General features: G+C 51.9%; 2 protein-coding genes across 4 annotated transcripts in view; one reads left to right on the forward strand and one right to left on the reverse strand.

Annotated features, from left to right (window-relative positions):
* LOC133339371 (interferon alpha-inducible protein 27-like protein 2A) overlaps positions 1 to 6,068 on the forward strand; it is a 30,017-nt gene extending 23,949 nt beyond the window's left edge. For all 3 annotated transcript variants that reach the window (XM_061547507.1, XM_061547510.1, XM_061547509.1), the window contains 3 exons: positions 2,829 to 2,885; positions 3,441 to 3,545; positions 5,106 to 6,068. In XM_061547507.1, coding sequence (XP_061403491.1) covers positions 2,829 to 2,885; positions 3,441 to 3,466 — 83 coding nt within the window. In that variant the 3' untranslated portion in view covers positions 3,467 to 3,545; positions 5,106 to 6,068. The remainder of the gene's footprint in view (positions 1 to 2,828; positions 2,886 to 3,440; positions 3,546 to 5,105) is intronic.
* Positions 1 to 12,462, reverse strand: part of LOC133339366 (interferon alpha-inducible protein 27-like protein 2A) — a 163,411-nt gene that overhangs the window by 44,747 nt on the left and 106,202 nt on the right. The gene's annotated exons all lie outside the window — the stretch shown is intronic.

The raw sequence follows: 12,462 nt of genomic DNA on the forward strand, positions 1-12,462 counted from the left end.
CACCAATTGTGAGTTGTGGGGGTGGATTGTCCGATGGTACAAAATACCCAGGCAGGTGCTTAGTTTTGGTGGGCTGATGGTAAGGCCCCACCTCTTAGGGGCAAGCTGCAGGTTCAGCAGCAGCGCCTCAAACTCCTCCTCTGAGTGAGTCGCAATTACCAGATCATCGGCATACATAACGTGGTTGACCAATAGGGAGCCATCCCTTGACCGCACCCGGGCATCGATGAGCCTCCCATTGCATGTTTACCAGATGGGAATTCTTTCGGTACAGCCATTGAAGGCTTCACGAACTACGCGGTCCAAATATATTTAAAATAATGTGGGAGCTAGAGGACATCCCTGTCGCACCCCAAGTTGTAGAGGGAAGGGCTCTGACTCGCGACTACGTAGTTTGACGCAGGTGCGCTCACTATCATGAAGGTCCTTAGGGATCGTGAGCAGTGGGTCAGGGACTCCAAAAACACGAACAACAACCCAGAGCCCAGGCCTACTGATGGTATCATACGCCCTGACCAGGTCAATAAAGCACACACATGGACTAACACGCACACATGGACCTAGAGACAAGCAAAGAAATGGACTTACACTGACTAACATGAAGCCACGCACACACAGCGACTAACACACGCGCACGTGGACTCACACACATACATAGACTGACACACACATTGCCGTACACACACAGACATATCGACTCGCACACACAAACACATCGACTTACACGCACACATATATGGACTTACACTCACATAGACATCCACTTTAGATACACATACATGGAGTTACACACACATATCGACATACACACATACAGCGACTCACACACACACACATCGACTCACACACAGACATACGTGGAGTCACACACACATTGACGTAAACACACATGTAATTACACACACACATATCGACTAAGACACACACATATGGACGTATACACACACATGGACCCACGCATACACATGGACTTACACACACACATAGACTCACACATACATAGACTGACACACACATTGCCCTACACACACATACACATATGGACTCTGACACACAGACATCTACTTTGGATCCACACACATGGAGTTACACACACATATCAACTCACACACACGCATTGACTTACACACACACATCGAGTGACACGCACACATATATGGACTTACACACACATGTGGACTAACATACATACATATGGACTGACACACACATACACATGGACGTACACACACACACATCGATTGACACAAAGACACACAAATGCACATTGACTTACACACTGACATGGAGCCATGCACACACATCGACTAACACACACACAACGACTAACACACACACAGCGACTGATACACACACTTGGACTGACACACACACACAAACACATCGATGTACACACACACACACATCGGGCGTTGTCCGTGAGAAAAAGACAGACACACACATGGACTTACACACACGCATGAACCTACACGCACACACATATGGACTCAAACACACACATCGAATCACACACACACATCGACGTGCACATCAATCCCCGATGATGGCACAGCTATGAGCATAGCAGTACTACGCATGAGTAAATAGCGAAACAATATAAATGTATTGAAGAAATAAGCAGAAATAAGTGTAAATTAAAGAGCAGCAGTACGCATAGGTAAGTTGAGAAGCAGGTTATAGTCTAGATTATAGACTGCCAGTACGCCGACTCAATGACATAAGCATTGCTACAGTCGACATACAAAGCTGTCAATACGGGCATCAGCTGAAAAAGCAGGATACAGTCGACATGAAAGGCTGGCAGTACACTGACCGAGGTAAAGGAGCAGGCAACAGATTATAGACTGGCATACACTCATAATGGTCAAAAACAAAATTAGCAGTGTAGATAATAGAGTGGCAGTGCACTGACATTAATTAATCAGCAGGCAGCAGTCCAAAGCACAGACTGGCAGTACACGGTTTCAGCGTCATAAGAAGACAGCTAATACAGGAAATATGTAGCAACCTAATAATGAAAAATTATTTTTCTGCACACAAAGATTATCATTGTAATATCAGCCAATTGATTTGTTTCATAATAGTAAACAATGAACATGAGTGATCTGCACACAACCATTATTAGTGTAATATTTGCCAACTTATTTGCTTCATAATAGCAAGCATTTAACCCGAGTTCTTAGCGAAAGATTCAATTAAATTATTGTAGTACTTTACACTGCCGTGGTGAGGCCTAGTCCCGTGCAGAGCCCGTGGCCTCGCCTAGATTGCTCAGCCGAAGGAGGTGAGACATTGGAAGGCTGGTGGCTGGGCCGCTACCCCCCCCCCCACCATCTCCCCGCCCGAGCTACAATAATACTACAATAATACTATGTAAGCGCTATAATATTAGTATGTACCGAGCCTATAGTAGTAAGTGCACACATTGGGGTGGGAGAATATGACACTTTGATGAATTTACCGTCAGCGTTGCATGTATTTTTTGTTGCATTCTGAACACGAAGGAGAAATCCCCCCCACCCTCCAGCGATGATGTGCGTGAGTTGCTAGGGGCAACCCCCGTGCAGCTTGGTCGGGGCGTGGAGAAAATTGTAAATGAAACTACTTTAAAGTTTACGGATGGGAAAACGGAATAGCCTATGAGTACTGCCTGTCAAATCTTTTTCGACATAGACCCCACCGTTCGAGAGCCAAATCCCTCGCAAGCGCACGTGCGCAGAGACTGTTATATATAAGAAAGATTGTAGTATATAGTGCAGTAGTATGAAGTAGTGTAGTGTGTATGTGTGAGTACGTATAACTGATCACTCTTTGTAACCCCTACACAGAGAACGTGAAGTCGACCCACCACGTGTGCAGAGATGCCAAATATGTACCCGGAACAGGTAAGCGATGGCGTCACCACGCGTCCAGTGATGCCGTGTGATGGTGACGCTGGGTGACGCGTTGTGATGGCCATGTTGGTGATGGTGTGTGATGTTGATTTGCGTATGATGGCGATGCTGTGTGATGCTGTGATGATGTGTGATGGTGATGGTGTGTGATGGTGATGCCTTGTGAGACTGTGTTACACTGTGTGATGGTGTGTGATGGTGTGATGATGTGTGATGATGTGGCGCTGTGTGATGGTGGTGTGTGATGGTGATGCTGTGTGATGGTGACTCTGTGTGATGGTGATGCTGTTATCGTAATCATCTTCATGATCGTTATTGTTGAGATAGTAAACTCTTCCTCATCACTGTTATTGTTGTCGTTGTTTGTAATCGTCATTGTTTGTTGATATCGTCATTGTTATTGCCACCACCATCATCATCATCATCTCGATTGTTGTTGTTCTGATCGTCATTGTCATCATCACAGTTATTCTTTATTATTGTTGTGAGCTAGTAGCCTCCTCCTCACTGTCACCACTGCTGTTGTTGTTCATTTGTTGTGAGCAGTTGGTGCAGACTTCGTGTGTGGATAAGAAATGGGCTTCTCCACTGAAGGCTTCGCCACAAGCTACAACGGAGCCGGAGTGGTGATGGCCATGCTGCAGTCCATCGGTAAGGAAGCAGGGCCTCGGTCAGGATGGCCTCTGGCTAGGGCTGTAGGGGCAAGTGCTGTTGTTTGTAGCAAATAGCAGCAGCGCCTATGAAGGCCAGCAACTGTGACACACAGACACTCACGCACACACACACACAAACTCACAACAAAAACAACAACCGCCATCACGGCGCCTGTTCCAGGCCAGGCACACTTTTAAGGCCACGCTAAGTGTTGAACACCCGCCGACAGGAGGTCACGGGACAGACCCAGCAGGTGCCATGGGTCGACTGACTGAGATGACTGGCCGATACACCATCTGTGTCCCCTACTGCGCCAACTCGCTTTGTTTTAGCCTCCTAGCACCCCACTCATTGCTGTGAGCATCACTGCCCTCCGTTGCTGCTAGAGAGCAACTGCCTTCAACTGTCCAGTCACATCCTTCACGAGTCTCCTCCGCAGAGGCCGATCTTTCCGTATCCCTCCACTGATGTTCATCTCCGGTGGGGGCATACGCAACCACGATGAGCCCACCATAGTCTGGGGCTTACAGCTTCCCATACCTCACCGCCACTCTCCCACGCCCCCTTCATTCTTTAGTTCAGAAGAAGAGCCACTCCCTGTTGTTGTGCAGTCACCTGCTCCGAGTGGAGAACTGTCCACCGCTAATCGTGACTGGAGCCAGAGCCGGTCCACCGGACCTCCTGAATGCCGCAGAGATCCGGGCGGAACCGGTCCAGCTCCCGACATAAGAGTGGCAGCCTTCGCTCCGCCTGGCCACTCTCAGTGGGTTTTTGCCATTTCCGGAGGAACCCTGATGGTAAAGGGATCAGTCTCCTGGCTCCACCAAGTGGGCCTCCAGCACGAACTTAGTGAGATTTTTTAGCAAGTGCTTTAGTGGCGCTTGTATTGAAGGTGGAGGGGTTACCAGCCCCTCGCACCTGTCCAGAGCCCCCATTGGCCGCTGTGGTGGGTACAAGCACCACAGCGTTATCGTCCGGCACTACCAAGGAGGTAGGGGGTTGTTTTTACCGGACACTTACACACACACAGATACACACACACAGGTACACAGGTGCACACACACAGATACACAAGACAAAGATCCCCCGTATAGCCTTAATAGACTGTAGGGGCAAGTGCTGTTAGCGAGCACCTATGAAGGCCAGAACGGTATACAAGTGGGTGGGTGGCCAGCACCACGTCCGACTGCCTTTGTCTCCCCAGTGGCGGTGTTTTAACACCTCTCCAGGAACTGATTTGAGGCTTAGTCGACCTAGGGGAGGCCCGGGACCGGTTCAGATAATCGTCACTGGTGTTGGCCGTGAGCGGGAATCGAACTCGTGTCGCCGGGTTCGTAGCGTAGTGCTAACCGCTACACTACCGCTCCACACCAGGTACACACACTCAGAGTCACAGGCCCCCCAGGTAGCCTCTGGTGTGCCGCGGTGGCGAGATATTAACCCCCCCTCCTCTCCCTCTCTCTCCCTTTCCCCCCTTCCCCCCTTCCCCTCCCCTCTATCCCCTCCCCCATCTCCCCTCCCCTTCCCCCCTCCCCCCCTCTCCCTTTCCCCCAATAGGAGCGTCTTGGCTGGGTATTGGGGTGGACCCCTTCAACAAGCAGCCGACGGGAGGAGAGGAGTAGGAGGCCAGCAAGTGGGCAGCGTCGATGAGGATGGGCAGCGCTGAGAGGGCAGCGAGCGCGCTCACCGTGGCTGGCCGCAGCAGTGCGAGGGGTTTCACAAACACCTCTCGTTGGCGCGGTCGGCCACGCTGAGGTAGCAGCTCCTCTGCCTCCTCCTGCCTCTCATTCCTCTACTTCCTCTCATTCTCTTCTGCCTCTCATTCCTCTGCCTCCTCTTGCCAGTCCAGTCGGCCTAGTCAGTCTAGACGGTGTAGGCAGTCTAGTCAGTCTAGATGGTCTAGACAGTGTAGTCAGTCTAAACAATGTAGTTGATGTAGATGATCTAATCAGTCTTGATGGTGTAGTCAGTCTACATGGTCCAGTCAGTCTAGATGGCATAGACTGTCTAGTCGGTGCTGGACTGTGTAGTTTGGGGGTTTGGCTGACTAAGATTTGCTGTGTACACTTCACTAAGCCTGGCAGACTCTCTAAGATAATCCCTATAAATAAAACGGCATCCACAACTACTATGCCTGTGTGAGTGAGTGTATGTGAGTGTCTGAGTGTAAGTGTGTGAGTGTGTGTGAGTGTGTTAGTGTGGCAGAACTGCTGTGTACACTATACTAAGCCTGGTGGACTCTCTATCTATATATATAAAATCGTGAATCTGTCTGTCTATCTGTCTGTCTGTGTGTCTGTGTGTCTCCGGACCATACGCACTTTCATTGGACGCCGGTTGCCCCTGCCAACGGCTAGCGACGCCTTCGCCGCTTTCATTGGACCTGGCAACGGCTAGCGACGCCTTCGCCAAGGGCTGCAGTTTCATTGGACGGCGGTTGCCCCTGCCAATGGCTAGCCACGCCTTCGCCACTTTCATAGGCTCCGTAATTAATTAAATAATAGCCATTACTCAGTATTGTTCGAGCGCTAGGGGGGGGGGGACCGGCACCCGTACCCAGCGTCAGCCGGGTGGGAAAATCAGGCGAGGCGGGAGGCTCTGCACGGTGCTAAGCTTCGACACCCACCACGCGAATCTAAGGTAAATTCATAAAAGTTTCACGTCCTCTACAGAGTCGTGAGGGAGGGAGAGTGGCGAGGGAGGGAGAGTGGCGAGGGAGGGACTCAGCCTCAAAACGAGTAACTGGTGTGGCGTTTTCACATCGGCACTGGGGAGACAAAGGCGGCCGGGCGTGGTGGATCCAAGTCCCGGGCGAAGCCGGGTCATGTGTATGTGTGTATGTGTTTATGTGTATGTCTGTGTGTCTCTATGTATGTGTGTATGTATGTGTGTGTATGTGTTTGTGTGTTTGTATGTGTGTGTGTATGTATGTCGGTTTTTTTTATGTGTTTATGTGTATGTCTGCGTGTCTGTATGTATGTGTGTATGTACGTGTGTGTATGTGTTTGTGTGTATGTATGTGTGTTTGTATGTATGTGTGTGTATGTGTTTCTGTGTATGTATGTGTGCGTATGTATGTGTGTTATGTGTCTGTGTGTCTGCATGTATGTGTGTGTGTATTGTGTATGTGTTTGTGTGTATGTATGTGTGTGTTTGTGTGTATGTGTATGTCTCTGTGTATGTATGTGTGTGTATGTGTGTGTATGTGTTTGTGTGTATGTGTGTGTATGTATGTGTGTGTGTGTCTGTGTGTGTCTGTGTGTGTGCGTGTGTGGTGTGTGGGGAGCGGTAGTGTAGTGGTTAGCGTGCTCTCTGTGTGTCTGTGTGTGTGTGTCTGTCTGTGTGTGTCTGCGTGTGTCTGTGTGTGTGTCTGTGTGTGTGTCTGTGCGTGTGTGGTGTGTGAGGAGCGGTGGGTGTAGTGGTTAACGCTACGCTGCGCTACCAACCCGGCGAACCGAGTTCCATTCCCGCTCACGGCCACCACCGGTGACGATTATTTGAACCTCCCCTAGGTCGACTCAGCCTCAAACGAGTAACTGGTGTGGCGTATTAACATCGCCACTGGGGAGACAAAGGCGGCCGGGCGTCAGTGGTGAGGGAGGGAGAGTGGTGAGGGAGGGACTCAGCCGCAAAACGAGTAACTGGTGTGGCGTATTAACATCGCCACTGGGGAGACAAAGGCGGCCGGCCGTGGTGGATACAAGTCCCGGGCGAAGCCGGGTAGTACAGCTAGTTGTTTTATATTTTTATTATTTCATTGTTTCCCTTCTACGTGACTTTACCGATAGAACCAAGACTATGAATCCCTGCAGTCACGAAAGGTTTAAATCAAAACATAAACACAGTTTAGTTTATGTCTATGGGTGTGGGTCTCTATGAGTCTCTATGATTCTATATGAGTCTCTGGATCTCTGTGAGTCTCTATGGGTCTCTGTGAGTCTCTATGAGTCTCTATGGGTCTCTATGATTCTGTGTGAGTCTCTGGGTCTCTGTGAGTCTCTATGAGTCTCTATGGGTCTCTATGATTCTGTGTGAGTCTCTGGGTCTCTGTGAGTCTCTATGAATCTCTATGGTTGACTTATTTGGAGTCGATATGTGTGTGTAAGTCCATATCTGCGTGTAGGTCGATGTGTGTGTGTGTAACTCCATGTGTGTGTATCTAAAGTCGATGTCTGTGTGTGTGAGTTCATATGTGTGTGTGTGTAAGTTGATGTGTTTGTGTGTGTGGGTCAATGTCTGTAAGTGTGTGTAAGTCGATGTGTGTGTCGGTCTTTTTTGCCCGGGCAACGCCGGGTACTTCCTGCTAGTGTTACTCTATAATAATACTGTTTCCACAACTGCGACGCCTGTGTTTGTGTGAATAAGTGTGTGAGTTTGTGTGAGTGTGTGAGTGCGTGTCTGTGTGTGAGAGTTAGCGAGTGTGTGAGAGTGTGTGTGTGAGTGTGTAATAACAGCTGTGTACACTCTACTCAGCCTGGTGTATTCTCCAAGGAGCTCTTAAATAAAATCTGTATCCACATCTATGTCTGTGTTTGTACCTGTGTGTGTGTATGTGTGTGTACACGTGTGTGTGTGTGAGTGTCCGGCAAAAACAAACCCCTACCTCCTCGTTGGTGCCAGATGCTAACACTGTGGTGGCTGTGAGCAATTGAAATGGAGGGAAGACCAATTCCAAACTCGGCTCCACCCCTTCATGGCTCCTGTCGCCACCACAGTGGCCAAAAGGGAGCTCTGGACGGGTGCCAGGGGGCTGGTAACCTCCCACCTTTGATTCAACTGTCACTGAACCGCGTGCGATAAAAATCGAACGAAGCTCGCGCTGGAGGGCCCCTGGGGAAACAGACGTCCATGACGTCTCCTGGCCAAACCAACATTTGAATCGGAGGTCCCGAATAAACGAAAGTCGAAATTGCAATTAATCATTTTTTTTGCGACTCCATCCCACCACGCACATAAACGCCGCGACCCCACCTGGCGCGGATCATTCTCTTGTCATGTCGTCCAAACGCAGAATAAACAAAACTTTGAAACATTGATTAGCGCATCGTGTACAGCTCGTCGATAGGAACAGACAGGGGCTCATGGGTTCAATTGGCAGAAACAGGAGACTGAAACCTTACCCTCGGGGTCCCCCCAGAAACGAGCAAAGAGCCGCTGCGAGTGGGTCACGAGGAATGTTCGAACGCTCGCTGCGGAGGAGAGACACAGGTTACATGTGTAATGCGGGCGTAAACGACCTTCCGGAAGTGACGTCATGGGGGGAGGAGTTACGTCACGTGAGGGACAGGGTTCAGGGTTATAAGGGGAGAAACCGGAAGCAGTAGGGGGTGATCGGAGACTGGGGAAAGTGTAAGGCCACGCAGGGCGGAGTGGGGGAGAGAGAGAGAATGGCGAGATCGCCACACACACAGACCTCGAGGATCGGCACCGTCGGCCAGCGGTGACCGACCCCAGGGCTGGAGGAGCAGCGAGGAGGCTGCAGAGAGAGCAGCGGGTCTGCAAGGGTGGAGTTGGGCAGCGGGAGTCTGCACGACGAGACAGCAGCGGGTCTGCAAGGAGGGAGTGGGCTACGCGAGCGACAGCAGCCTGGGGGCTGCAGAGTGAAGGGTATATAGGGGAGTGCTGTGAAGTGGGCTACGTGAGGAGACAGCAGCGGGTCTGCAAGGAGGGAGTGGGCTACGCGAGCGACAGCAGCCTGGGGGCTGCAGAGCGAAGGGTATATAGGGGAGTGCTGTGAAGTGGGCTACGTGAGCGATAGCAGCCTAGGGCTGCAGAGCAAAGAGTAAGGGGGAGTGCCGTGAGGGAAAAGAGACCGAACCCAAATAAAGGACACAGGACAGAGAGAAGCGTCAGAGTCTTTTATTACACTGGTGTTGGAAGTGTAACGGCATGGCTAAACAACTGAGAAAAAATAATATTCCGTCTCCGGCATCGGCTTCTTCTTCCGACGACGAAGACCTTCCTCCTACGGTGGACCTGACTCCGACAGACGAGGAGATCCGTGCTGGGACGAGTGCTGGTCCGGGGGTCCAAGAGGTCGTCGCGTCGGCGGACCCGTCTGCACCAAAGGACGTGGATTTAAGATGGAGTCAGATGGCTGAGCAACTTGAAACTCTCAAGAACGTACTTGCACAGTTGTGTGAGCTCGTCACGCCGAGAACGGCGTCTGGAGGAGATGTTGGTGGTCCGCAGGAGCCCGGGTTGTCTTCGCTGTCGCCGCCATCAGCCACGCGGCGTGAGGACGCCTTCTTGGGCGTGGCGCACGAGGAAAGGCGGGAAGCCGCCATTTTGGGCCCTTCTCGGCGTAAGGCCACCATCTTGTCGACACCACGTTGGGACGCCATGTTGAATCTGCCACCCGATGAGTCAGCGGCCGGAGGGAGCGCGCCGAGAGGTCGCAGTCGTCACTTGCCAACTGTTAAAGAATTCTCCATCGGGGGAGATTGGAGCGCGTTCGCCTGCAGATTTTTGGCAGCGGTACGCACGGCGAGGTGGACTGACGCTGAGGCATTAGAAGTTCTTCCGACTCTTCTCGATGATGAGTCTGTTAGATGCTTTCGCTCGATAAAAGCCGCAAAGAAGAAAACGTTGCGAGGAGTTTTCACCGAAATGGCTGACGCTTACGAGCCACCGGACGATGCTCTTCGCCGGTTTGTGCAACGACAGCGCGCACCCGAGGAGTCTCCGGTGGCGTATAGGGGCGCGGTGCTGGAACTGGCTATGGCTGCATACCCGGAGACGGAGCCTGACCTGCTGGAACCTCTCATCCTGGGAAAGATGCTGGAGCTGTCCCGGGATCTCGGCATTCCTATGCCGGTGTGTGGGCATGAGAAGCTCACATCCCGGGCTGCGGCCAGATGTCTAGATGCCCAGTTCAACCTGCGCCGGTGGAAGCAGGTTACGGCGTGGACGGGGGGGCCTAACATCGAAGAGGGAGCCTTGGGTTGGGACCCCAAAAAGGCAGTTTTTGTGCCAGACGACAGGGGCCCGCAGGAGCTGTCGGCTGCCGCGACTCCGTGGACGGGCCGAGGGGGGCCGGGGCCACGGGCTGCGCCGCCGACACGGCCGCGTCGGGACGGGGCGTCTGCAGCGCGCCGTAACGACATTGACTGTTTCCGCTGCGGCCGTAAAGGCCATTACGCTCGGGACTGCTGGGCCCGCGTTCCGGGTCCGCCCCAGCAGGAGGCCTCGACTGCGGCCGCTCCAGAAAAGGATTCGCCAGCACAGGCAAGTCGGTGCGCACCAGACACCCGGCAAGGCTTGACACCTCATTCATCACCGTTGTCATGCGATCCGGGTGTTGTTAATAACGGGAGGCCATCGGCTGCGCCTTGTCGCTCGGTAACGCAGTGGCGTAAGCTGGCTCGGCGGGTTGTCGCGGCCGCTACCAGTTCGTCCACCGTACCTGGGTCGATACAAGGGGTGGACGTGCGGATTTTGGTCGATTCTGGAGCGTCCGCGACCATTATTTCTGATGTAATATTTCATCTCTTGAACATCCCACCAGAGGCCGTGAGTCCAGTTTACGCTTCCTGCATCGCCGCGAACGGGGGTAGCATGGGCATTGTGGGCCAGGTGAATGCTAACATCGCTATCGGGGGAGTGTCTGCCTCGGGAATTGTGTTAATTTCGAGGTCTCTTGCGGTTCCTTGTTTGTTAGGGACCGATTTTCTGGAAAGAATGCCCATTCTGATTAGAATTAATGAGAGCTGCATTGAACTACCGGAAGGCCAAAAAATTGCGTTTTTGCCGTCAGCCTGGGGGCGACCTGATCCTGTCGCCCTGGTGCAGGCGTTGTCCGAGGTGTCTGTTGATATTCCACCTGGCTCACAGATACTCATTCCCTTGCGTTATCGGAAGCCTGTACCTGGTCGTCAAGGAGCGATTGGTGTTTTGTTGTCGCCGTCCGCCGCTATTACGGGTGGATCGCCACTGGTTGGGGCACAAACTATTGTCCGGCCAGATCAACAGCCGTTTTTGCAAGTGCTTAACGCGAGTACCGAAAGCGTGTGTGTGCCGGCGGGTACTGTTGTGGCACATGCCACTACTGCGTTTACAGCTCATGATAATTTGTCTAGCCGGGGAGTTGTTGGGGGTGTTTCGGGGGCCGGAGCTGCAGATGATCGCTGGATCGCTGAATTGTGTGCGGAAAATTCGGCGCTTTCCGGGGAACAACGTTGTGCGATTCGTAAATTATTATTCAGCTATTCTGACGTGTTTAGCTCTGACGATTTGGATTTGGGATGCACCTCGTTGCTTTACCATCATATTGACACAGGGGACGCTGCCCCTATTCGGTTAAACTCGCACCGGATGAGTCCGGCGGAACGCGAGCATGTTCGAGGGGCAGTGGATGACATGTTGGCTGCGGACATAATATCTCCGTCTAACAGCCCATGGGGCGCGCCTGTTGTTTTGGTCAAAAAGAAAGATGGAAAATTGCGATTTTGTGTAGATTTTCGTAAATTAAATAAAGTGTCGGTAGCAGATGCATATCCCCTGCCGCGTATGGACGACTCTCTCGATGCCTTGTCGGGGGCGAAGTTTTTCTCGACGCTAGATCTCTCTTCGGGCTTCTGACAGCTTCCCCTTGATGAGTCCTCGCGAGAAAAAACAGCTTTCCGTACGCCGCAGGGGTTATTCCAATTTAACTGCCTTCCGATGGGGCTGAATGCGGCCCCTGCCACTTTTCAGAGGTTAATGGAGTTGGTATTAACGGGGTTGCAGTGGGAGACGTGTCTTATATATCTAGACGATGTTATCGTCTTCAGCCGCACATTTGACGAACATTTATCGCGGTTGGAGGCTGTGTTCACCAGGATGCGTTCTGCTAATTTGAAATTTAAGCCTAAGAAATGTCACCTACTGCAACACTGGGGCACATCGTTAGTGCAGATGGGGTGGCCACGGATCC

This window comes from Lethenteron reissneri, unplaced genomic scaffold, assembly GCF_015708825.2.
Source record: "Lethenteron reissneri isolate LAM-NWPU_2019-01 unplaced genomic scaffold, ASM1570882v1 scaffold_1848, whole genome shotgun sequence".
NCBI lineage: Eukaryota > Metazoa > Chordata > Hyperoartia > Petromyzontiformes > Petromyzontidae > Lethenteron > Lethenteron reissneri.